This window comes from Tubulanus polymorphus, chromosome 3, assembly GCF_964204645.1.
Source record: "Tubulanus polymorphus chromosome 3, tnTubPoly1.2, whole genome shotgun sequence".
NCBI classification, from domain to species: domain Eukaryota; kingdom Metazoa; phylum Nemertea; class Palaeonemertea; order Tubulaniformes; family Tubulanidae; genus Tubulanus; species Tubulanus polymorphus.
In genome coordinates this window covers 21,320,672-21,347,303 of record NC_134027.1, presented here as the reverse complement: position 1 = coordinate 21,347,303, position 26,632 = coordinate 21,320,672, and the positions used below count along the sequence as shown (strand labels likewise).

The 26,632-nt window shown below is 39.1% G+C and overlaps 2 protein-coding genes across 2 annotated transcripts; both read right to left on the bottom strand.

Moving 5' to 3' along the window:
* Window positions 1-1,063: 1,063 nt before the first annotated feature.
* LOC141902656 (GLIPR1-like protein 1) lies at window positions 1,064-6,564 on the bottom strand. The gene is made up of 10 exons (XM_074790488.1): window positions 6,530-6,564; window positions 5,204-5,310; window positions 4,999-5,075; window positions 4,600-4,750; window positions 3,942-4,060; window positions 3,376-3,494; window positions 2,640-2,675; window positions 2,349-2,453; window positions 1,735-1,828; window positions 1,064-1,518 (listed from the first exon to the last, which is right to left on the bottom strand). Exons 2-10 carry the CDS (start codon window positions 5,240-5,242, stop codon window positions 1,500-1,502), a joined length of 759 nt encoding a protein of 252 aa, XP_074646589.1. The 5' UTR covers window positions 5,243-5,310; window positions 6,530-6,564; the 3' UTR covers window positions 1,064-1,499.
* A 6,071-nt stretch (window positions 6,565-12,635) lies between these two features.
* LOC141902175 (uncharacterized) lies at window positions 12,636-14,693 on the bottom strand. The gene is made up of 2 exons (XM_074789815.1): window positions 13,824-14,693; window positions 12,636-12,767 (listed from the first exon to the last, which is right to left on the bottom strand). Exons 1-2 carry the CDS (start codon window positions 14,691-14,693, stop codon window positions 12,636-12,638), a joined length of 1,002 nt encoding a protein of 333 aa, XP_074645916.1.
* Window positions 14,694-26,632: the final 11,939 nt, after the last annotated feature.

Here is a 26,632-nt window from a genome sequence, read left to right as displayed (position 1 = left end):
ATGAATAATCCAATAGGGTTAGTCTTGGCAAACTAAGATCCGACCGAGTAAAGCAAAAACAAACGAAACAGAAATGTTTTTCTCATTTGTTTTTCGACCTCAGTTCGAATCAAGAAACATTGTTTCGCGAAACGTCACTTTCCGAAAAAGTGTTGATTTCGGAAAATAAGTTGTTTTGATTGCTGTGCGCAATCTCAATGTATAGGCCCCTACGCGAGTGGGTCACGACTGAAAATTCCCACCATATTGTATCATATGATACAATTACGACGTTTCTCATCGCAGTACTGTATGCTTACTTTTTCACCACAATACATTTTTACTGATGCACCAAGCTCCGGGATTCAGTGAAATTGCTGCATTAAGCTCGAAAAACATATACTGAAATGGCTTTTGGCGATTTACGCCACAAGTGGAAAGATTAGGAATTAATTATATAGGGTTCACTTCTGATATTGGGTACATGTCTATCGAGTTTCATCGAAGTGGCTTCATCCAACTATTAAGTAATAGATTATTTTCGAAGTTTGGTAGCACTTTTAACCGTAAAAAGGGGCACTTTCATATTGAAAAAGGGCAGATCTTAAATGTGATGGCGCCCGGGTACCTGAGTACACCATTAGAAAATGGATTACTTATCATTTCCCAAAAAAAACATGAAAATTGTATCCAAATTTCGAAAAATCTTGAACCATAAGACGCTGACTTTTTGAAGGGCACTTTGAAAATTTTTTTAGCGTGAGTTCGCTACCCCTGAATACCCCTTGGCACGGACCTGGGTAGGTGGCGCTACAAGATTGATTTTTTTAACGACGTAATGACGTAACATTCCATAGAAAGTGACATATTCTCTAGATGACTTAATGTTTTTTCGAGTATTGGAACTGATAAAGAGTGATTACCCAAGTCCATCTTAGTCTTATATCTTTGTATTCGTTTATTCAAATAGTTCGAATATATGCATACATTATACAGGCAAATGTATGGATAAATAAATACGTTAGAAATGACTATTATATTACTGAATCGAAGTTGCAAAATATAAGGAGAGTGTTGATGAAATGAGGATAGGGGATCGTAAATGAATAACTTATATTAACTATGTAGTCCTTCGTAGTAATATTCATTAACTTTTTATCATACTTGGTAAATATTCGTAGTGTTTTAGATATTATTATCCATTCCATGTTCACTGCGGTTATATATCAAACTTCTTGATGAAAATAATTAATCTAAATTTTTAGTTATCGATTTTGAAAAACCCGTATGTAAATGTATTTGCGATATTGTCGTCAGAAAACGGTTCACTATTTTTGGGACACCCGATATGTAAACTATTACTATCATCGTTATATACAAAATATGCAGTTTCCGCGGCTATGGATTTGGATTGATTTGACTCGCTTCGCTCGATGCTCATTCGGGACCGATGTAATTGTGCGCTCGTTCTCCGGCAGCGGTTGAATTCTATTGCGGGTCCCTTAAGTGTGTAGATTTATCTACCTGCATTCTGGAATTCTAGAATGAAATTTTAAATGGTTTTTTGTCATAAAAAACATCGATCATGTTTGATTTGCGCGACGATACAATGAAAATGCGGCTCCGGGTACGGTCAGCCTGCACCCTTGAAATAGATAATCAGTGAGGATCCTACGATGAAACGCAAGAGCTTGTTGGAGACTTTTTTATAGTAATGTGCAGGACCACCCGTGTTATGATGTTTTGACTACTTACTCCTTGCGGCATGTGTATTTACATATGTCCCTTGTACCTTTATCGATTGGACATAAATCTACGGAACCAGCGCACCATAGAAACGAATCTTCACCTGGAACCACAAGCACGAAGGTGACAAAGCAACATTGAAGAATAGTAATCTACTTATAACGAAATCGGACAATAGAATTCACTTGAATTTAGACCGATTAAAGTTCAAGTCTGGGTTTAGAGATGATTCCTGTTTACTTGATATTATCAATATGTCTGACAATGCTATTTGCATAAATTATGCGGCTTCAGATTTACCGCACAGGACCCGCACTAAAATACCCACCTAGATAGAACGGCATGATAACGGCATACCGGTCAATCGATATTTTCCAAAGCTCATCCTCATCCCTTGTTGATAATTGGATTTATACAGCTATCTAAATTTACTGATTAAAACTATGGCTAATGTGTTTAAGTGGTTGAAAAAGTTAAAAGGAATTTTATCTCTTCGCATGTTTTATCGTGTGAACGTCTGCAATCATTTGCAGTTCCTCATTGTACCTCTAGTCGATCTAGCGTTCTTCACACACCGAGCAGTTCTACCTTGGACTGAAAAATCAAATTAATTTCTTTCTTACATTGACATTGCTTTCCGCTGTATTTCGCGTCGCATTTACATTTACATCCGTTATTCGGGTCCGGTATTCCGTGTCCACTACAAACTCCTCGATCCATGTTGCATTCTAAATATACAAAATACTGTTCTAGAAATATAGTGTATCTCAATACCCTGTAAGTCCTTGTGGACTGGAAGCCGTAATCATAGATTGTTACTTTTATGCACATTGATAATCACAAGTAACTAGAAAATCTCAACATAGATTATAGAAACATTTTTTTACAACTGACGCAACATAAATTTAACTCACGTCTATGACAAGTTCCATATTTGCACATGTAAGTACCTAAAATAGTCCATACAATTTGTTAGCCATTAAGCCAACTCTACTAACATTTCATACATGTATTTACAATATAGCACAGACAAAGTGTCAATTCGACACTGTGCTGTGGTCAAACTGTGAGATAATTTCAAATGTATCGTAAATTTGAGGCAGGGACAATGCGTACTTCCACGTGTTCGGCATTACTAAAATTAATCAGATCTCAAACCAAAATATAACTCAACTATGCTTCATTGTTGAGCAGAATTTTTCGGCAAAAAGCACAACACACGACAAAGATAGCGATGGCAGCAGTTAAAATAAAAACCGGTCAAAAGTAGGCTTTTGACGAAATAGAAACTACTAAATGAATAACTGATTTTACAGAGCATTTTAGATGTCGATTACATGTATTAGACTTTGAATGGAGCTATTGACATTCTTTTTTAAATCTTCGTTTATCCTTGTGAAAACATGAGTATTTTTGATAAATTAGTGATAATCGTTTTATTCTATTGTTGTGACACTTATCTTTTTCCTTTCCTGTATTGTATTAAGCCAATGGCGTAAACAATATATTAAGGCACAATAAAGAGCAAGGTGTATTGAACTGTGTAGGCTGCACACGCGGAATGGGTCTGGAACACACGCGGAATGGTTCTGGAACATACCTCATGGTCTTTAGCCTGCCCCGCGTGGCACTGGATTAGAATTCACTTACCAGAACAAGTCTTTGATGATCGGTCGCACTTGACGGCATTATTGGAATCGTGATCCTTGCTGCATTTGGTGCACGAGGAACCAGTTTTGTAAATACCTTTTCCCGAACCTGGCATCGCCCTTCAAAACAATACAAAAAATATATATATATATATAAGTAATGCACGTTATTTCGGGGGTTGTTTTTCGGTCAGTGCCGGAGACTTGCCATCAACAGCGTACACACTATCACTATAGAACCATGTTCACACTACGTTATCTAAAATCTAGCCCGTTCCAATTAAGAACGGGCCAAGCGTTTACACAAAAGCAAGAGCCTGGGCTACATTTTCAAACGTTTTTGGCCATGGAAATGAGACATACGGTTGCTTCAACAGCCCAGACAACAATGAAATACGATATTGCGAAATTTGCTCCAGTAAATGCCCAAACCCTTTCAATCCTTCTCATTTAGCACCGAAATCAACCTCAGAAGGTAGATTGAATTTTTTAGCTTTTCATAATCAATATTATCATATTTCCATTTTCTTAATTCGTTCATGCACTAACCAACGAAAGGGAACCTACCGGTCATAGTTGCAGATATACGAATAGTAATTTTTGCGTTTGATTCCCGATGATTGAAATGTCATAGTGGGGCAGAATTTGTAACCACAACCAAACTTGTAAACCTTTGAATACGCCATCTGCAAATAGAAAATTTCACATCTTCAGGGATAGACGCGGAGAACTGAGTTTCATATAAGACCCCACCCCCAAATATTCCAAATTTCAAATGGAAAGAGGCGTTGTCTCACAATCGTGAGATATTTTGACAAACTAAGTTTGATTTAAACTTATTCGATTAGGAAGCAGGAGCGAATCTAGGGTCTAATAAAGGAGGGGAGCAGGGCACATCACGATAAATAAGGGCACCGAAGGTACGAAGCCCCTAGAGCGGGTACCTCAGAAAATTGCCCAATACAATTTTAGACCTATCTGGGCTTTTCTGGTGGAAATTCACCGGAAAAAAATTAACCAAACTTTTGAAACACCCAATAAGGATGGTTTAGTTTTAGAAGAAACTTAAAAAGAAATTTCTTTGAAATTTTTTTTAGGGCACCATTTGATGGGGGAGCGCTCTCCATGCTCCCTTGAATCCGCCCCTGATTAGGTGACTAAATCTAAGACAGATTGTTCTTGTTATTAATGAACACATGTAAGAAAATGTTTGGAATAATCTTACCTGCCGGTAATGGCCACATACGCCGGAACATTTGTCCGCGGAATGATTGTAGTCTTTAGCTTCGGCCCACCAGCCTTCTATTCCCGGTTTGATACCGTTGGTAAAACTACTCAACATGGCAGCATTCTGACCGATTACTGTACCATCACATCTAGAATAGTTCAGTCGGTCAAGAATTCTTCGAATGTTTCTTATTTTCTATTTCGTTCGTTGGAAATTCTATATGAGTGTTACTATTCACTTTTTTATTGAAATTCTGCCGAAGTTACCAAAATATCTTTCAAAATTAGTGAACTGGGGTCTTATCCGAAGCAAGTATTGAATAAACATGGCATCATATGGAATTTGCTTGAAAAATTGAAATTGTGTTTTTAGACTGAAATCAGCTCAATGCATTACCTCGTCATCAGGCCATGACCAAATACACATTTATTTGCAAACGCTTGAGCTCTTTTTGCTAGTTCGTGATCCCATTCCTGGAAAAGGTGGGGAAAATATCATTTCATTATCATATAATGGTTGATATCTGAAAAAAAATCTCGAATTTGAGGTACGGCTTTCTTTTCGTTGAATGGTATTAGACTGAGGAGTATACAGTACTTACAACTTTCCATCCATCAGATGAACGTAATGAAGACCTCATTTCGTTGTATCTGGTAACCAGTTGGCTGATTTGTCCAGCATTGAGCTTAGAAGCTGAGAGTTCACATCCTAAAAAAAGAAAGTGATTGGTGATTGTCGAATTAGGCGAGCGACGTGTGACAGGTAGAATGATCATTCACATTTCATTAAAATCATAACAAAAATCCAAACAAATGTTTTGGTTTTGTTCGACGTTTAAGCTAGCTTACTTCAATCCCGTTTGGAAAATGGTTTTAAGGATTAGATCAGGTAACCGGGTGTAGCATAGAATAAACGTTTAATATACGTAAAATTCTAGAAACTTTTGGGATTTGTCATCTAAATCTATTTGCTCGCCGAGCATATTGCTATGCCGACTGCCATTTCATATATACATGTATATGGACTATAAGACAAATAGAATACGTAATCTGGTTTTAGACTTTATGATATCATGGCAGAATACCATTTCTAACATGCAAATGAGGGCACGCCAAAGTACCCAGTTTCTTGGTAATTTTCCATCCTACCCCGGCAGGGATTCGAACCTGATGGTATCGAGACTCGCCGCGGTTCGAAAACCCGTTATGCTAGCCGGAGTACACAGCTACATGCGAAACTTAGAGGATGTCATTATTAGCTAATCATATTTCCTATTTTATTTCAGCCTGAGTTTTTTAATTTATCGGTTTATAATCCGTGAAATATGCCTCATCGATTATACAACGAGCACAGGCACTTGAATATGGGCTTTGATAATGGATAAATATTTGATAATTTACCAGCGATACGTTGTTCCTACTTCGATAATCCGCCATGTTTTATAATAAATTTACCCATGATGCAACGCGCGCCCGTCGTTTAGCTATACTATACAGAAAGGCTGGAAACGATCCTATCTCCGTATTGCTTAAATCTACCCGCAGTTATCGGGACAGCCGAACACTATCTATCGAAGTAGGATTAACGTATCGCTGGTAAATTATCAAATATTTATCCATTATCAAAGCCCATATTCAAGTGCCTGTGCAACGAGCAATCTGATTGGTGCCGCAATGTTTCGTGCGGTATTACTGCGCCTCCGCACCCGGTCTAGTGTGGCAGGGTTTTGTGCCGAGTCTAGCGATGTCATAAGGTTCGAATCCCTGCCGAGGGAGGTAATTTTCCAGCTTTTTGATCGCTCTGATTTACACACCAGAAACTTTACGATATGGCTCAAATCAGCGGGCATACCCTAGAATATGCTGTTGAAAATTTGCATACGACATTCGCCTCATTTATTTGTGAATTATGTAAAATGATAACTTACCGTAAGCAAACTGGCCCGTTACAATCACACCTACAGCTGATGAATAAAAAGATAACTCGAGTTCGAAAAGCATGCATCGAATGAAATATATCGACAGATACATACTCTGGCAAGTGAGGTTGAATTTAGTAAAATGTAATAGTTAATAATAAGCGTGAATAATTTCCATGGAATTTATGATCAGTAAAACGAGAGATTTTAGCGGTTAAAGGTGATAATTTCTGTCGAAAATCATTCTGAATTTATCGAAAGTGTTAAGGCCTAGTCTACGTTAGTCATATATTGACGAAGGTAAAAAATTGGAATGTAATCTGACGTACGTAGACGGCTAGCGTGTCTTACCCGATCTGAAATAGAGGAGAGTATTCGGTAGGCGATATCATAATCATTCATATACCGATAACCGATTTTAGAGATATTACTTTGAAAATATTGTGATATCACTTACATGATAACTACTTCAGAAAGCGATGAAAAATGCATCCTTACTCTCGCGATGTACCTTAACATAATGAAATAATTCGGGCCGGTTTTCTGTGAATATTTGGGTCGAGTGGACCTACACCAAGGCCGAAATTATATGCACAGTGGTTTGTAACGTACGTGAATAAAATCTCATAAATGCAAATTAAAACTTGAGTTCGGGTCAATAGCTTGTTATAAAATTATTTCATAAACGTTTGGTGGTACTTGAAAACACGAGGCTTTTCTAATTACAAAGCGCGTGTTGTGTGTATGAATCTTGACTGCAATGCTATATCAACTGCAAAATATTTCGCACAGAACAATCACGCCAAGATCCACTCCATCCGTCTCGATGGGTAGTATATATTTTATGCTAATTAGGAGATAAGGACGAGTTCACACAAAACTCACACAAAATATTCACACAAAATGATAGAGCTTTGGCACTGGAACTAGCGACGTTAAACTCCTGATCTAAAATTCCAGTACGTTGTTTTTAAGATATACTTTCAATATGATTGGTGTGAGGACGGAAGTGTTCGCAGGCGCTTCCTCGTGAATTCAAGCCTACAGACAGGTTATCAACTTGTAAAATAGAGCCATTACATTGTGCAGAAACTTAACGGTCATCCTAACGACCTATCTTTGGGATCACTGTGGAACTTGTGCGAATAAAAACAATTAATAAGATATCCTTAATATCCCCCATCGTTGCAACGATGTAGGGCTTTTTAATTAGATCTGCAGCAGTTTGCTGGAACCAGAACTAGCCTGCCGCCAGGGACGAAGCTTATACCACAATAGAGAATAGTGAAGTGAAAATCATTCTACACATTTTGTTCCAGTTTCACAATCCAGAAATGGATCTCTTTTTCTCTGGACCCTGTCATCTATTTTTTCGGTAGATTTCGTTTGATTTGTTTCGATTTTCTTTTTTTTTCCTTACAAACCCACCACATCTGCCGGGAGCGAAACAGGGGGCTTGACCAAATTACAGATATAGTCGTGTGATCGGCGGTCGAAATTACAAATATTTTGTTTTAATCGAAGTACGTAGTTGGAACTCCGGATCTTAGCACCGTGACAGTGTTTCCATTTGTTGTTAATATGTACGGGCCCCGTTGATAATATTGTGGATGAGGCCCCTACTGTAATACGATTTATATTTACTTCTAGTCACATATTCTGAGATCGTGTAACTACGTGACATTTTTCTATGTTGTATTATACTTGCGTATGTTTTATTTCGCCTGCTAACGACAATAAACATCGGGTCTCGAGGAGTCGGTTTCAACGATTGAAAAGACGCGATGTTGCATCGTTGTATTGCTGATATCTTTAGATGAAAAATTCATTGAAATCATCAGATAAGATAATAAGACATTGAAGGGTTTATGGTGATATGTGTACATTTTCTAATCAAAATGCTGGTTATTTGATTGGTCCGCTTTTAGTTTGATTATGAAAGTAGACGATGCCTATGATATCAATAGCTACTTTTCTGAATTTCCCATTTGTTACACAGTACACGATAAAGTTTGCGGATGAATCAATGATAGAAAATCCCAACGCTACCAGTCTCATACCCACGAACTGTGGGACGTATTTTGAACCCATTAGACGATCGATAAAGCCTAAACCTTCGCAAATGATGAACAGCGTAACCACTGATAAAACCATTCTAAGCACCCTCATTTCGATCCTAGACGATTCATCAGTTACGCCGAGTTCTGAACGTCGAATAGCCCGGCGGAAAAATGTTGCCGAAATAAGAATAGCGTCAATGACAACCAACAGGCAAATTGGGATAGTGACTCATACCAGAATCCATAGGGTTTAGCCCGCCGAAAAATATATGGCCATTGGATGGGACAGTCCGTAAATAGTAATTTGTGGGATGGTAGAAAGTGAATGAAATGTCCAAAGAAACCTAACAATGAAATTGTTACCATTGTCCATAGTGATAATAACTTTTTGCGGAAGTTGCGAGATGTGATTGGAAGTAATACAACGATTAGCCGCTCAAGGCTGAGCAGTACAGCGCACCAGTTGCGTGTCATCTGAAACATGTAGAAAAATGGCAAGGCAAATGTGATAAAAATCCATCCAAACTGCCAGTCATTAACACGAAACAAGATATCTCCCAAAACTGCGTATATGTACGCAGTTTTCAGTGGATAGAGAATGAACGTAGCGACCATGAATGAAAGATCGTTTACCGCAAGGATTTTGATGAGGAAATAATTATCGGATTTAAATTCCCTCAGAACTACCAACGTGAACGCGTTGAATATTATACCCAGTACGGACGCGGGTAGATACCAGCCTAAATATATAAGAACATTGAACCTATTATTCCATTTGATTGGATGAGATTTATAAATCTGGCACAGGCTGAGTCGAGACGTTGCTAATGCGACACTTGTGCTAGTAATGTTGTTATCGAACATTGCTCTAGCCGCGATGACGCTGGAGAAATGTGAACCTTTTACGAAGTTATTTAATGATATCTACGAGATATGGGTGATGCCGTTAATGGCACCATGCTGTCGTCGAGTGTGTTATTGAAACCTAATTAGTAAAATCCCAGCAACATTTTTAGTGTAAAGCGATATGAAATACATTTAGTTCTTAATTTAAAAGGTTCAGGCTGTGAACCGTCATATGTGATTATTAATGGTAAATTCTCCTGTACTGTGAAGCAACTGGACTGATATATAAATGGAGTGGTGCCAATCTATCAGGACAGTCTAATGACAAACTCAGTTTTACAAAAAACTGATTCAGGTGTTCATACATGTACATTATCGAATATAGCGGAACAGTTTCTGGTAGTATTACTATCGATGGTCCATGTAAGTATGAGTAAATTATGTAAAAAAACCTTTATGAACTTGGAACTGTCCAACACACGCGACCCAGGGAACATGGAAACAGGGAACAAAAACACGTTTCCGAACGTTTCTCTGTGCCTCGTGCCTTTTAGAGAAGCAAGAAACATGGTTTGGGGGAATAATTTTTCAGAGATCCAACCTGTTTATTATTATTTCACTTTATTTCCTGCATGTTGTCTTTATTGCTCAAATGCAACAGATGTACCGACGGTCTCCGCGCAAGTTCAATCCGTAGCAGCAAAATTAGGAGAAACTGCTAAATTCACGATTAACTACGACGCGAATCCATCAGAAGGGATAACTCTTAGTTGTGTTAAGAATGAAGCAAATAGAACGACAACTTCTAAAAAATGCCACTATTCAGTCAGTTCAGGCGTTTGATTATGGAATTTATTCGTGCCATCTCAATAATTCAATCGGTAGCGCAGATATAACCCTGTAACTCATGTGGTAAGTAGATGAACACACGTAGATACAACATACAAAATACAACTTTTCGATATGGTTCCGACTAGTTCTTCAGTCGTGGAAATATTTAGCATATCGTTTGTTTCCATCTAGAGACCAATCTACTGTTGACATGTGGCCATTTTGGAAGTATCGTTGCTACGCTGGTCATCATTACCATTCCTGTCATCGTCGTCGTCGTCGTCGTCGTCGTCGTCGTCGTCGTCGTCGTCGTCGTCGTCGTCGTCGTCGTCGTCGTCGTCGTCGTCGTCGTCGTCGTCGTCGTCGTCGTCGTCGTCGTCGTCGTCGTCGTCGTCGTCGTCGTCGTCGTCGTCGTCGTCGTCGTCGTCGTCGTCGTCGTCGTCGTCGTCGTCGTCGTCGTCGTCGTCGTCGTCGTCGTCGTCGTCGTCGTCGTCGTCGTCGTCGTCGTCGTCGTCGTCGTCGTCGTCGTCGTCGTGACCTGATCCTAGGTACGCAAAGACGCAAAGTCAATACGAAAAGGTATGACACAAATTCTCAATATTTCAAAAATAGTACACTTTTTACCTGTGTCTATACCTGATACGTAGCTTACCGGTATTCGCATCTCTGGACATTTTTTTCCAGGTTCAAAAGAAACGAGGCAATGACAAGAGGTATATTTCTATTTCTAACTCCCCACCTCGTAACCTCGTAGTTTCAAATCGATATATTACGGAGGCGACATGGTGATGTTTTGTATCGGTGGAAAACAAAATAATCTTTTCGTTCGAACGAAATATTTTTGCGGCCACGAAATGCACTCTTCGCGGCCTCGCAAAACATTTCGTTCGAACGAAAAGACCATTTCATTCCAACGAAAAAAATATCTATTTCCACCATCTCACCTCCAGAACTCCGGGGAATATGAAACTTAAGAATGTGTAATTCTTAAGTAAGCGGTTGCATGCATACCACGTTTCTGGTTGGACTTGAGCTAAAATTGATTCTGTTGTTCTGGTGTTTCCCACAAAATGCTATTGTTCTCCATCAACTGTTATGGTTTCTGAATGTCCGCCAGTATTTGTGTGCATTGTTGGCAAATATTCTTACTTGTATTGTTGGTATCGGTGCAGAACAACCCAAACGACTTCTGAAGAAATTATCTATTCGTGTTTATTCTCTCTTAATCAGATGTGTAAAATCTTTCTCCCTCGAGCCCTTTTCTCTCTAAAACCTCCTTCTTTTCTCTAAAGCCTCCTGAACTAGAAATCCTCCCTTTTCATATCGCTTATAGTTTAGTAACGTGTGCAGGCCCTCTTCCACGCATCATTCATACGTCACAACATTCCTCCAACCCATGTATGGAGTGTTGACGTACCTACATACGTCACAATAACCTAAAAATATCTTTTGCACACGTCGGAGCTCACGGCCGTGCTATTCCCACGTGGACACATACATCACATCCAGACATGTTTATACATTACCTCTATCATTGTTTATGTATGACGCTTCCAACGACACAGGTTGCCTGATAGGAACACTGGCCCTGAACGCCAGTTTCCGTACATATATCTTAACTATCGGTGCGTAGTGGGAGACCCCTTTTGTGCGTAATCTCAAACTCAAGCGGGTACAGATCAGTCGTCAGGAAAGATAATCAAAAGATTTTAACGCAGGCTTAAACTGCAAATAACCCTCTTTAACCTCTGTGAAAAAAAGGAAATATAGCTTCAAGAGATACTTAGATATTCCAAAATTTATAAAAATTGCGATTTCTTTTACGCACGGTTAAGATATGCGGTCCTTGGTTTCACATCGTCACTATTCTCAATTGTTGCGTTCAAAAATTCCAAGAAACGCCAGCAAATCTCTGCATTTCATTTCCTTTAAAATGCAGAACTATATGATATCAATCTAAACTTATGTTTTAAAAATGAGCGCAAATCATCGCAACAATGGGGACCTTAAGGGACCGCCACAAAATGGCGCCTAGAAACTGGAAACCTCTTTATACAGTGATGCTATAAGTACTTAGTTATTCTCAATTATAAAATGGCATCACCTGTCAAACATAGTTAGATATAAGTAACTAACGATACACCGTACCACGGTGTAGATACATTATACTATCTCTGAAAGATGGCAGCACCGTCAAAAATTGTGAAATTTTAGTAACTGATGATACACCGCGCTGTGGTGAAGACCCACTAAGCGGTATGCCCGTTATTTAACACACTGGGTTGGAACGTTTTAATATTTTCAAATTATCTCCAGCACTTTCGGGTATCAATTAGTCAGCACTGAAAAGGGATACACGTTTCGACCGTTAATTTTGATTACACCAGCGTACCTCCGGTCCGTTGTACGGCAGTCCGTTGACTCTCGGGCGAAGCGCAAAGAGGACTCCCGCAGTACGTTTTCAACATGTCTTTATCGTTGAATTCATTCGATAAACCGAAATCAGCTATCTGAAAGTACAACAACAACCACATCAAGTCGACTGTTGATTCCGTAGAGCCCCGATATTGATGACATAGTGCACATCCATTCAGAATTCGTAATCAAAAAGATTAGGAAAATTATTCAATAAGAAAATATTCATATAAAATGAATTCCAAAATTCACAATTGTATATAATTGTTATTTTGAAATGCCAGCAGTACACATCGACTCACACAGAAGCCCTTAAACCACACATAGCAGCCATCAATTTACATAAAAATCATTGTAACAAGTATATGTTCCAAAATTTTGAGTCAGTGCTGAGGCTTATCTATCGTTCAGGGAAACATACATTAGTTTTTCAATTTTATCGTCACATATTTCTTTTAGATTTTCATCCATGTTTACTGGATGAGTTTATGGAATAAGGTCAACCAGTAGAGGGCAATTCAACGATATCATAGGAAGAATTAGATAAAATTAGGTATGGAAGAATATGAATAAGTTTGTATTGTGTATTCAATTTACTGGTGTAACCATGATTGATGACAGCGTAACCAGTCCACGGAAAACCAAATTCCATAATTCATTCAATTATTTCAATTATCATTGTTCAACGTGAACATTATACATATATGAATTATAAATAGAAACTTTATAAACTATTAGCAGGGGTGGAGCCAGGGGGACTGACGAGACTTGTACAAGTCCAACAATATCTTTTTAAGTGCCCTTTTTTATTTTCTCTACAAAGATACTTGGTGCATATCAGTCCAGGAATACTTCATGGATATCAAAATGCCTTTTTGGGATGTAAAAAATTCTTCAAACCTGGCCCCTCAGTGCGGGAGTATACAAAATTTTGCCTTTCTGGACATCAAAGTGCCCTTTTGGGATGTGCCAAAACAATCAAAATCGGCCTCTGGATCCACCCCTGATTAGAGTTACATAGAGGTAATAAGTTAAAACTTGAAACTTTAAATCAATGGCTACTCGTTTTTCACTGAATTTCTACAGCTTATTTTCGAGCAGAAATATTCGCGAATTTCTCGTCCCAGCAAAAGATACACGTAGAAATTCACGACATAGTTAAACATCAGGAAATGAGTAAACATGTCGAAAATGAACTCCAGATTCTCCGTCGAATTCGGCAGAAACGCTGCGAAAGACGACGGAAATATGAATATCGCAAACGCGATCGAAACCGTCACGAGCATCACCGTCGTGCGTTTCGATTTCGTCGTTTTGCGATCGCACGCGACCATTTTCGAACCGGTGAATAACCGAACGATTATAACCGAATTCGACGTCATTATCAAAACTAACGGTACGATGTAAACGTACACGACGTACGATATATAATATACCGATTCGTCGTAGATCTGGTAGTAACATCCGAAAAAATGGTCGGAAAACTTCACCGTCAATCCCGGGTAACCGCCGATAGCAAACGCGTTGAATACGAAAATACAAACGACGGCGCATCGGGCGAAACGCGGCGTGCATAGCAGACGCGACGCGAACGGGAAGAGCACGACCGCCGCGCGTTCTAGCGATATCGCTACCAACAACCACGAACTGCACGCGCTCATCGACGCCATGAAAAACTCGTTGATCCCGCAACCGATCGGCGAGTTGATCACGAAATAACGCGCGTCGCTCAGACGCACGATCGCGAACTGTAAAACGGGCATCAGCGTAGCATTGAGACAGACGACGAAATCACTCACCGACAACGCGATCAGATAGTTGGCGTACGATAAACGCCGGAATCGCCGGCTGATCATGATCAGGAAGGTCGCCGAATTGCCGAATGCTCCCAACAGGAACACGATCGTCAGGACGACCAATAATGTCGTGCGGTAGACGACCGATCTGTTATTCAATGCAAAAAAAAGGGTGTAGTTGTAAGGCCTGATAACGAAAATCGGCGTTACGTCGGCAGTATTCATGATGGTTTCAACATCTCGCGTTCCGACCGACTGACTCTCGACTCATATCATCGGTTTAGTTTGCAAATGAATGGACACATTCACGTTCCAAATGAAGTATAATTCATTCGTTATTTGTTAGAGATGAAACTATGAAATTGTTGACAGCGTGTTGAATATCAATTCGAGACAATTTACTCCGATTTGCGAACATATATTCAGTAAATTGAAATAGCTGTACGCGACTTCTACGGACGAATTAAGTGAGAATTAAATTAGCGGAAACCTCCACTGAACGGGTTACACAAACATAAGTTCTATAGGAAAAGCAAGTATCAAAGCAAATGAAGAACAGCTCAATTCATTTATGTTCAACTGGGTGACCACTTGGCGCCCATTTACGAATTCCCTGATTTTTCCATGTCATGACACAGAATTCCCCGAGTAATTCTGTGGCAGGTGAGTGGAGAAATTTCTTGGTGTTTACAATGTAACAATCTATTAATTTTTCGTGTCAATTGCACATCCAAATTCCGCGATTTTTCCAGGTTTTTTGCAAAATCTCTCAAATTCCCTTTTCTAGATTTTCATTAAGTCCGTGAGTTTGTCCAGGTCTATTCAGCCAAGCCCTGACATACTTCATTACAATGTCCGTAACAAAAAGGCTGCGCGACATCCTCCCCCGGCTGGGATTCGAACCTGATGGCATCGCTACACTCAGCCACGGCACTAACCCCTGCCTCACTATCCCCCGTGCGCAGGTACATGTCCAACTAAGATGATGCCATTATTCTTTTTATCTTGAAATAGGGATTTACCCTGTTATTTATTTGATTGGTCGATTTCGTTTGATTTGTCTTGATTTGGTGTCCCTCACAAACCCGCCATACCTGCCGCGAGCGAAACAGGGATGCCATCATAAGCCAATCAGTAATCCTATTTTATTTTAGCCTGGGGTTTTTCCATTTATAGTTCATCCACGAAATTTGCCTCGCGAATTATGAAACAGGTGCCTGATTTTGTGTGGCAAACCTGGGCATGCACCTGTTCACCCGATCTAGTGTGGCAGAGGGCCGTGGCTGAGTGTAGCGATATGCAGGCATCTAAGTCACTGAAAATCAAATCTCTACCTTCGCGTTGTTATTCTCGTCGAGGACGATATTTTCGAGTTTCAAATCGCGGTGAACGATGCCAGCTTTGTGACAGTGATGAACGGCCGAGACGATCTGCCGGTAAAGCTTGCGCGCGTCCGTCTCGTCGAGCACTTTCTTGCCGCTGATGTAGTCGTACAGTTCCCCGCCGGGAATCCAGAAATTATTTCTTCAATCTAGAGGAGTTTTTAAGCAATCAAGGAGTAAAATATGAACCCGGTTATTTGATTCATGGTTAGTTCAAACATATAGTCGTTCATATATCTTCACGATCGAACAGGATAGTCTTTTTATCATCTTAACTGTATTGGTTGAATTTAGTCATCATCTTTTGCCCAACAGCGATGAAGGCACAACGCGCCGCGATGTTTAGTGCAAAAAAAAAGAATAGAGTATTGTATATGGTATTGTAGAGTTTCGCTACGAGGCATCGATCACACTCGAGTATAAGCTGCAATTATAACCGATGCAATGGTGATGAATACTTATGTAACGCCTATTAAACTGCTGCCTAATAAGGAAGTCCTTATAAAGAACGACGACTGAATGGTGGGCGCCAAAACGAAAGTTCGTTTTGGCGGGGGCGCCAAAACGGAATTTTCTTCGTTTTGGCGCGCCAAAACGAACTTTCAGAGAAAATTGGACGTTTTTCGTTGTTTTGGCGGGGGCGCCAAAACGGAATATTCTTTGTTTTGGCGCGCCAAAACGAACTTTCAGAGAAAATTGGACGTATTTTTCGGTTTGGCGTTCTGGCGTTCTGGCGCCCTAATTTACATACCAGGAATTTTACGCTATTGCCCTAATCAGCCACCATAAAATGATGATATTTGTAACATTTATATACGATTGAAATAAATATCATATCATATCAAGGGACTAAGAAAATTTTCTTCAAGTTGGACCCACTTTCCGACCATTTTACAAATCCCCTGAGTTTTCCATGTGATTTAACACATCGTCCCCACGAAATTTCGAGGTTTAAAATTCATTCATTTTCTATTGATTCAAAAATTGATTAAGAAACGTTTGGTCAATTATATCATCTGAATTCCCCGAATTTTCCCAGGTTTTTGGTAAAATGTGTCAAATTGTCTGAGTTTTTCTAGGTTTTCCAGCTCAGCGGCCACCCCGTTCTCAGGACGAAAAATATTTCAAGCCGTTTCTCCAATGAACACGTGAATCACTGATACTGTTGGGCTCATTACTGCATTACGTCGACCAATGATGGCAGTTAAAAGGTTTCAGCAGACTAAACGCTATTGAAGAGGGTGATAATGATACTTTGTGGGTGGAATTCAGAGGATGGATAAAGGGCTGTGAGAGGTGTGGGTTTAAATTGAGTCTGAATGTATAATAATGTAATGTGAATTTAGTTGATGATGAAATGATGTTTAACAAATTACGGACTGCTTTAAAGAATATACTCAAGAAGTCATCTTGTGGACATCATTTGGTCGTTAATACTATTTCAGTCCCAGTAATGATATTACAATATATTAACTCTACTCTGAATCTTATTTTCAGATGAGGAAATAAGTTTATTGATTACGAACATTTTCGGGACATCGGGTATAAAACAAGTTACTACAAATAGATTGAAAATGAACTAACTTAAACTGAGCGTTAATTCTAACTCACAACTGTGGAACTGGGTCCTGGAGATCATCGTCAGGTTTTGAATAAATGAATACTCGATTTGAAATTCTTTTAATTTGTACATAGTGGGTTTTTATCTTACTGTTGAATTTATCAATCACCACTAGACGAAGTAAATATTAATTACTGGAACACATTTAAATAAAAGAGGAACCGTAATCAAAGACTTGTTGAATAAGGCTAGCTTGCTTCATTAATATTGCCCAGAATCACTAAAATTGCAAGTAAAAATTTTCCTAATACATTACACATTGCGCTAGCATTCGATGAGACGGATGAATGCATACCTATACAAGCACTGACCATTATAAGATATTCGACACTGCAGATAAAACTTTCCCGGCTATCAATAAGAAATGTAGCGAACGTCCGTATCCTTTACAAAAATATAAATACGGCCTAATTATCAGCCCATTTTTGAAAAAGTGACGAGAGTGGCAGGTATTTATTTTTACCTCCCTTTTTTATAAAAAAGAGAAAAATAAAAAGGCTAATTTCAAATTTCAAAGGTGACGAAGGCGACTATTTCTTATTTTCAAATGGGGAAATTTAGTCGTCCACAACCGTACATTCGTGAATCGGGATTTAGAGCACCTCGATACCGAAACTGTCAGAGTAACAATTGCGTATCGACCGTGGGATAAAAACATAAAAAAGTGTAATCAGGTTGTTTATCGGGATTGCGGGAGTGTTCTACTTTTTTCAAAGAAACGAAAACGGATTTCTGTATTTCGGGATGCAAATTTTCATTTTTACTTTTTATCGAAGAACTTTATTTGGCGCGCGCGGAAAATGAAACTGAGGAGAAACAAGCTATCTTTTGCATGAATTTGAAATTTAGTAAAATAAAGCACTAGCGAATTGAGTAAATCTAGTTTTCCGCGTGCAATCCATATTGGGTGTCTTAGTTTAATAAAACGTCAACCATTCACTGTAAATTGACGCTCGTTCCCAAATCAATGTGTTGTCGCTATAAGTAATATTAGGAATTATTTGCATCCTACCGCAGCAGCGGATTTTCAGTATACGTATATGAACATATGAAAAAACTATTCATAATTCATGTGCAAAATATATTTCAAATGCAGTATTATCTTATTATTCACTAATCGAATCACTCAAAACTAAATTTTGTCTGCATGAAGACCATGAAGACTTTGTTTGGGGAAATGGGTCGCATCTTATTTGAGTGTTTTGTGTTATGCTATTCAGGAGTCAGTTTTCTAACATAACTGACCAGCGCTTATATTGAAATTCAGCATTTATAGATTTCAAATCACCTCTCATTGTTTAATTTATGGTCGAAAATGTTAAAATCAATTACGAAAACTGTAGTTGGAGTAAGAAGACTCGCTAGTTGAATCTATAAAAGTAAAAAATGCTTAGAAAATATAGCGAAAAACTTCATTTAACAAGCCAAACTTATAATGTTACCAATTCAGGCCGTTATACGAAGATGAGTGTCGATGAAATGCGTAGTTTCGTATCACAGTATCTCTCATCATTTACGAACCCAATTGTTCACTAGGTAATACCATTCTCTCGTGACCTCAAATGCAACATTTGAAAAAATGGTTTCGCCGGCGGAAACGAAATACAATTTTTGATTGCAATTACATGGTATGATTTGCATTTGCCATACCCATGCGTAAGAAGCCAGCTGACCGTAAAGCATACTCATCCGTAGGGGTATAGTTGATGTAGGTTATCGCAGATGTACACGTGGCACTATATTGCGAACATTAAAATGTCATATGAACGATACCAGAAAAAAACGAATATGATACAAATAAAATATCTGAAAATATAATTGGATGTGGATATGACGATGTGTAAACATGAAACTGAAAATGATAACATGAGAAGCTCGTTACTTTCCCTGATTAATGAATCGAAAAGTAATGATCAGGTATGAGATCACTTACGGCTAATAATGTTATTCAACTCAACTCAACCGTCGAGTGGAAATGTCGTTGAATTATCTCTCTTGTCATTTGGGATGAGACTGATGCTGCGCGGGGACACGAAACCCAAATTTGATGATAGTTTGATATTGAACGCGAGTCTTGAACAGTTTCTTCATTTCCTTACATCGACATTGTTCCGGTATGGAAAAGCGACTGACAGCGCTATTTATCGCGTCGCTGGCCGTCTATTACAACGTCTCGCGCGCTGATCGGACGGACTCTATCGAAGAATCGGCTGTGACGGTAAGGTCAGCGTGTAACAATACGTGGTACCCCCTCGATCCAACCTCTGGATACATCACTTCACCGAATTATCCTTCGTTATTGCGTGGTGTTGAATGCCAATGGTTCATCAACAGCTCTTTACCTGTATCATTTCACCTTCAAGTACACCACTTCATCGAGCCGTCAGTATTCTGTAAGGATAACTTCCTCCGCGTCGATCAGTCTGATAGTAGCTTCTGTGGTGATGGAAACCATGATATCCGCCGAAACGATTCGATCTCGTTAACGTTTAGGAGCAATGTCGATGGTGCACGTGGAAGTCGGGTATTTATCGTGTATCGCATTGAAAGAAGTCGATTGAAATTAAGTCATCGCTGTAGCAAAAGCAGTTTTCGCATAATTAAATTACAAACATCGACAGGATACAAATTCGCGATGAATTTACGACGATGTAAGTTGTTTTTGGAATGGATCGGAATGTCGGATGGTTTTGCTATGAAATTGACATTCGAAAAAGTCAGCTTCCGATTAAAACCGATTGTTCCACCAATGACAGCTGTTGAAATTTATGACGGATGGAACAGCAGCGGTGGACCTATAGGTTTTATTCGTCAACAAACTGGACATCCGCCCTCGTCATTTTACACTAAAACAAATAAAGCCGTCATCTCTCTCTTAAACTATTGGCAGCTGCAATTTAATTCAGAGCTACTAGTCCAGATATATAAGATATCAGATTGGAACATATCGAATCCGTCGATTCATATCTATGATGACGAATCGGGGGTGCTCATTCCTGATGACAAGAGTCTACACGTAATAACTCAATCGAAACGCTTGCACTGCTGGTCTATCACAGTGCAGGTGTTACAGTACGTCGTCTTCAACTGGACACGTGATCTCGTCACATCTGGTGAGGTCATTGGTGTGTATAAACTGGATGGGTTAACGATTGTTGGAACTGATATCCTAGTCAGCTACAACTACCTCGAATCACTGGAAGTAAAATCCAGTGGATTTCTCGTTATACTGTGCATCTTACTGGCGGAAAAAGTTACAACGTCTCAAATAGGAATATATTTCAAAACGGAACCACTTTCGAAGGTTGATTTAAAAATTACAAAACGTCGGGTGAGTAAAAGATTTCATAATCCATAATCTAGATATATTGAGCATTAAAACATGGCTTGAACCCAAAATTAGTATGATTAAGTTAGTTGCTAGCTTATGCTTTTCCTTCTTTTCACTAAAGATTTATTTGATCATGTATTATTGTAGAGCGATGTATTTTTTGGACTTGTTATCCCCTGGGCCCAGCGGTCTATGTCTCATAAATCCAGCCTGAAGGCTCCTCTATGGTTCCTTCCACGATTCGTTTCATAATATTGAACCAAGGAGAAACAAATATCATATCATATGATGACGATTATCTTTTTGCATTAGCAGAGAACTGATGCAACTAATGAACATACAGAAATTTGTTATTGATCATACTTATATTGACACTGATATTCAATATTGATCATACAGAAATAGATCTATTTTATAGATATATAACTGGCTCTTGCCGTCGACCTGGATGTTCCTGTTATCAAAGAAGACAGCATTCACATATCGCGTCAATATATTGCTGTTCGAATGGAAAGTCGATATTCATGAACGTAATTTCGAGCTGACAGTATCATCAGAGAAGTGCGAGCGAGCTGGATTTTACATATATGATGGTGGTGATTTTACAGCTAGACGCTACGGTCCGTATTGTCCTAGTTCATGGACGTACGACCGTAACGTCGTCAGCCTGGTTACATCTGGTGGACCGGTTACTGTAGTAGCGTACGCTTATAACTGGGAGGGTCAGTTAAAAGTCGATAAGTCATTTGGGCTCGGATTTCGACCAGCCGACTGTGACAGTTATGTTTTACGGAAAAGGGAACGACAGATTAATATGACGTCACAGTGCGTCGTGATTACACCTGAAAACCGACGCCTTCCTTTGAGAAACATTTATGTATTATCAGAATACGAATATGAAATTGACCGATGTTTTCCGGAAGAATTATCTCACAGATCATGCAATATGTATATAAGTTCAAGTAGTCAGTTCCTCAATGGAAGTCTCGTATTGAATAATGTTAAAACACGATACGCGGGTTTATTCTTCAGGTATCCATTGATAGTGAGACTAAGACGTAAATGTCAACGTATGAAAAAAGTTGACAAGAGTGTGCTAGCGTTAATAGGGTTACCTATGTGGGTCAAAATAAATGATCAATGCGGTATTATGCAATCACCCAATTTCCCAGCGTCTGCACGCCCTCAGTCAACAAAACTATTTTTCAATTTCGTCCGAGATACGAAACGTAAGAATATCGCTTATTACAGATATGTTATCAAATATATGCTAACGACACCATGCCTCCAATTATCTGGAGAAGACCGAGATCCCGTTAATTTCATACAGATAATAGAGAAGAATAAGAACAGAGTGATGGTGTATGAACTCAGATTGTGCGGCAATTACGCCACCCCTGGACTTGTATTCTATAGTCTTATTGACAGCCCCCTATGGTTTGAGATGAAAAATCAAATTCCCAGATTTCAAATACTGTTCACACTAGAACAACCGTCACCAGTAAACCAGTTTGCAAACGTCTGTAAATTGGGATTTCTGGATTCGGGAATTTCTTGTATAAAATACATAAGGGATGAACGTCTAAATTGGGATAATGCTGAGAAATACTGTAACCAGAAGTATGCGGGACATTTACTAAGTATCAACTCAGAAAAGGAAATGATTGCTATCAAACGATTGTTCTCTACCGAACTTATCTTCGAGGCATATTCCCAGAAGGCGCTTGTAGTGATGATTGGATTAACGCTTCAGGTAAACTCAAAACTGGATTCATGTTAGATTTTCGTTATTTAGATTCTAGCTAGCATTTCTAATTTCTAGCCAAACACTGGATACACGTGGACTGATGGGAAACCGCTGAGCTACACAGAGTGGTTTAAACCTACATATAACAACACGATACCAGTAATTATTCAAGGATTGATATCTCCTCGAAGAAGACAGCCGATAAATGACGTCAATATGCCTTGTACAGCTATGCTGCTGAATAATCCACGAGGATCAGCGAACTGGGTTCGATTTCCCTGCATGATCGAAGAGGAACTCATGAGTTTTATTTGTGAATTTGAAAGAATGGATGTCGAAAATACGTGGAAAAATAGTTCAACTGTGAATGCCGAAGCAAACGCAAAATATACAAAATTGAATTCAACTAATAACGAAACATATTTTATACCAGGACACGCCTTTGATACTACTGCTGGTTTGAATAACATGAACTGTAAGATCGGCTGGGTAAGCGTAAACAAACAATGTCATCAAATATTGACAAACTGGGGAAACCGTCGCAGTTTAGATATGGAAACTGCGTCAGAAATGTGTCATGACATCCGTGGTGAAATTAGCAAGATAACCAATTACACCGAAAAAGAAATTTTAAACCTTATAAACACATTTCACTATCAACACCAATATAGCTCTATATTAACGATAAGTTCTAACGACAGACTGCAAGTTATAAGCCCAATAATCACTAGAGATGATATTACGTATATTCAAACAGTCAAATGGATAGTGAAACAGTTTGATGGTGCAACAGATAAAGCGTATTCTGTTTTGTGTACATGCAATGTAACTGGTGAAGATTTAACTTATGTAAATAGTTGTAGATCATGGCAGTTTAAATGCAACGACCAAAGATGTATCAGCGACCATCGCGTATGTGACACCAGAAACGACTGTCGGCACGGTGAAGATGAACTGAATTGTGTGGGTATAAATTTACACAGCCAGTTTCGATGCGGTCAGGTAAATGTTTCAATCAGCGGTTTTTGTGATTTCATCCCAGATTGCGTGGATGGTTCTGATGAAAACTTCTGTTTCCATCCGCCGTGTTTGCCTGACCAATTTCCATGTAAAAGTGGTCAATGTGTTGGTCGGTATAAACGATGTGACGGGGTTATTGACTGTAAAGATAATTCCGATGAGAAAGGATGCACGGCTGAAATGTGTCAGGGGTTCGTGTGTAACAGCGGAGATTGTATCAGTTCTCGGTTGTATCAGGATGGTGTCGTGGATTGCAGTGGAGTCCTCGAAGAAGATGAATTAGTAGCAACTAATGTCATAGTAAATCCTAAAATTCAATGCAATAGTGAGAACCAGTGCAAAACTAATTTCACAAATCTGTGCACGGGATCTGATGAACAGAGATGTTCTTTCAATTCTCCCCATTGTTATTCTAGACGACACAGGTGTATCTTAGAAAGAATGATAAATGGTTACCCAGTTTGTAGAAATCTTGAACATGTTCTGAACTGCGAAGAATTTGAATGTCCAGCTGGTACTGTCAAATGTCCGGCATCGTACTGTATACCAATCAGACAGGTGTGCGATGGTCAATCGGATTGTCCTAATTCGGAAGATGAAAGAAGCTGTGACACATTTTCATGTCCAGGAATGTTTAAATGTGGCCAGGAAAGTCGATGTATTCCACAATCTGAAGTTTGTAATGGCGTTGTAAATTGCAAGCATACAATTGATGACGAGGCTTTCTGTGACCTCACGTGCCCTAAACAGTGTAAATGTCAAGGTTATATTATCAATTGTGATAAGGCGCGTTTAACAGATATAACTGGTCTTTTCGCCACATCCACTCGAGTTCTGATATTGCCAAATAACAGAATTCGTATGAACTCGTCAACCTTCCTTTCACTGCAATACCTCCGAACTCTCAACATTTCATTTAATGCATTATCTTACATTTTACCCAACTCCTTCTCTAGCTTGCATAATCTACACACATTAGACCTGACATACAACAACATTACATCTTTATCGGCACATACATTCACCGGTTTGTATAGCTTAAAAGAGCTATATGTAACTAGAAATCCATTGAGATACTTAGAACAAGGAAGTTTTTCGGGTTTGAAATCAGTTCATGTTCTGGACCTTCACGGTATTTCTTTACTGATACTGACTGAATATGCGTTTATGGGTTTATCCGCATTACAGTCGTTAAATATCAGCAGCAACAAAATCAATCACATTTCAAGATATGCATTTTTTGGGTTAACTACGCTTGAAATTCTTGATGTAACCAACAATTCCAAAGTTATTTCGGTTGACAGAAATCTTTTCGACAATCTGACGTCATTGATCTCCCTACAGTCGGATGCTTTTAAATTCTGCTGCATGGCTCCGAGTGTTGATCAATGCCTCCCTGAAAGTGATCCATTTTCCTCCTGTTCTGATTTGATGGGTAATACAGTGCTTAGAACGATCATCTGGGTCATCGCTTCATTTAGTTTTTTCGCCAACGGAATTGTCATTTTTCTTCGCATCCATTCGATTCGTTTGTCCTCTTCACACAGGTCAAATCCATCATCTGACATCCTGATCATCAATGTTGCGGTGTGTGATTTCATGATGTCTATATATTTGTTTTTGATCGCTGGAGCCGATTACATTTATAAAGGATTCTATTTTCTCCATTCAGAAACATGGACGGACAGTTCACTATGTCGCCTCGCTGGGATCCTGGTGTTTATTTCATGTGAAGGCTCATTGACTTTTCTGGTCATCATTACGCATCATAGATACTCAAATATCGTTAATCCATTTTCTAGTAGCCACGTTGTATCTCAACGAAAAGTATCCATTATTTGTTGTACGTGCTGGATTATCCTGAGTGTCATAGTATTATTACCTCTTGTGCCGTTTTCTTACTTTGGCGCAAACTTTTACGGTACTACCGGAGTTTGTTTACCTATGAATCTTATTTCCATTGATGTCAAAGCCTGGCACTATTCATTCGCTATTTTTGCAGTGTTCAACTCAGTCTTACTGGCTACCATAATGGCGACGTACGCACAGATGTATAGACTCGTATCCGGAAGTCGCTATGGTTCTGGTAGAATCGACCCTACAGAACTAGTTTTAGCACGCAGGAGTTTGGTGATAAATCTCTGTAATTTATTTTGCTGGCTGCCGTTAATTATCGTTCAGGTCTGTGTTGTATTTCGTGTAGAAATACCGAATCAGGTGGCGGCTTGGCTGGCGGTACTTTTCTTACCGATCAACTCGTCCCTCAATCCCCTTCTTTACACCATACTGACAATTGATCTGAAATCGATACAAGCAAAAAATAAACGCCGACAGCCTGGAAGGATCAAATAAAAAAAATATTTACATCCGTACGTTTGAAACAAAATATGAAATGAATATGAATATGCACTCCTATTTTCATATTGGTTCACCAAACATGCTATACCATGTAGGCCTATCAATTTCCTTTCCGCTGTGGTAGGAGGGACCCACTGTATCACGTATCAAGTGTCATCTTTATCATCATTATGAAAAAGAATCTGTTTCCTCATACTCCTCATACACCAAGAAGGCCTCCTCTATCCGATTATGCCTTACTTCGAGCAGATCTCGCACCAAAACACCGCTTATCACCGTAAACGTTACCGTTCTAAACGACGAGTAGTTAGAATTCTCCACCTACAAAACATTCTCGATCCCCAAAACTAGCTCGAAATCGGCCCTACAAACCAAGAGGGCTCAAATGTAGATGCCCGATTTCTAGGATTGTACACCCCTAACGGAATATCACAACCTTCAATGATGCCTCGATGATTGCAAGGGCATGGAGGGTAAATCGTGTTATTGAATGTCTCATACCTAAAGCCCAGTCACAAGATAAAAGTTTCCCATCACTCTCGATACTTCAACTCAAATTTCTGATAAAACTAGTAACTTCTCTATGCTAGCTTTTACAAGTTGTTCCATCGGTTCTCGGACCTTGCATTCCCTTCGCTTTAAATCTCTCGTATCAAACTTGAATCTAGTCAGCTTCGTTTCAAAGAAAATGAAGCGGAAACAGAA

Coding starts and splice junctions, on each gene's coding strand:
- LOC141902656 (XM_074790488.1), bottom strand. CDS start 5,242: ATGAGGTCTTCATTACGTTCATCTGATGGATGGAAAGTT. Junction 4,751..4,998: donor GGTCATGGCCTGATGACGAG/GTAATGCATTGA, acceptor GAACTATTCTAG/ATGTGATGGTACAGTAATCG. Junction 3,495..3,941: donor TATATCTGCAACTATGACCG/GTAGGTTCCCTT, acceptor ATTGTTTTGAAG/GGCGATGCCAGGTTCGGGAA.
- LOC141902175 (XM_074789815.1), bottom strand. CDS start 14,693: ATGAATACTGCCGACGTAACGCCGATTTTCGTTATCAGGCCTTACAAC. Junction 12,768..13,823: donor TCCTGATGTTTAACTATGTC/GTGAATTTCTAC, acceptor TTGTACTTTCAG/ATAGCTGATTTCGGTTTATC.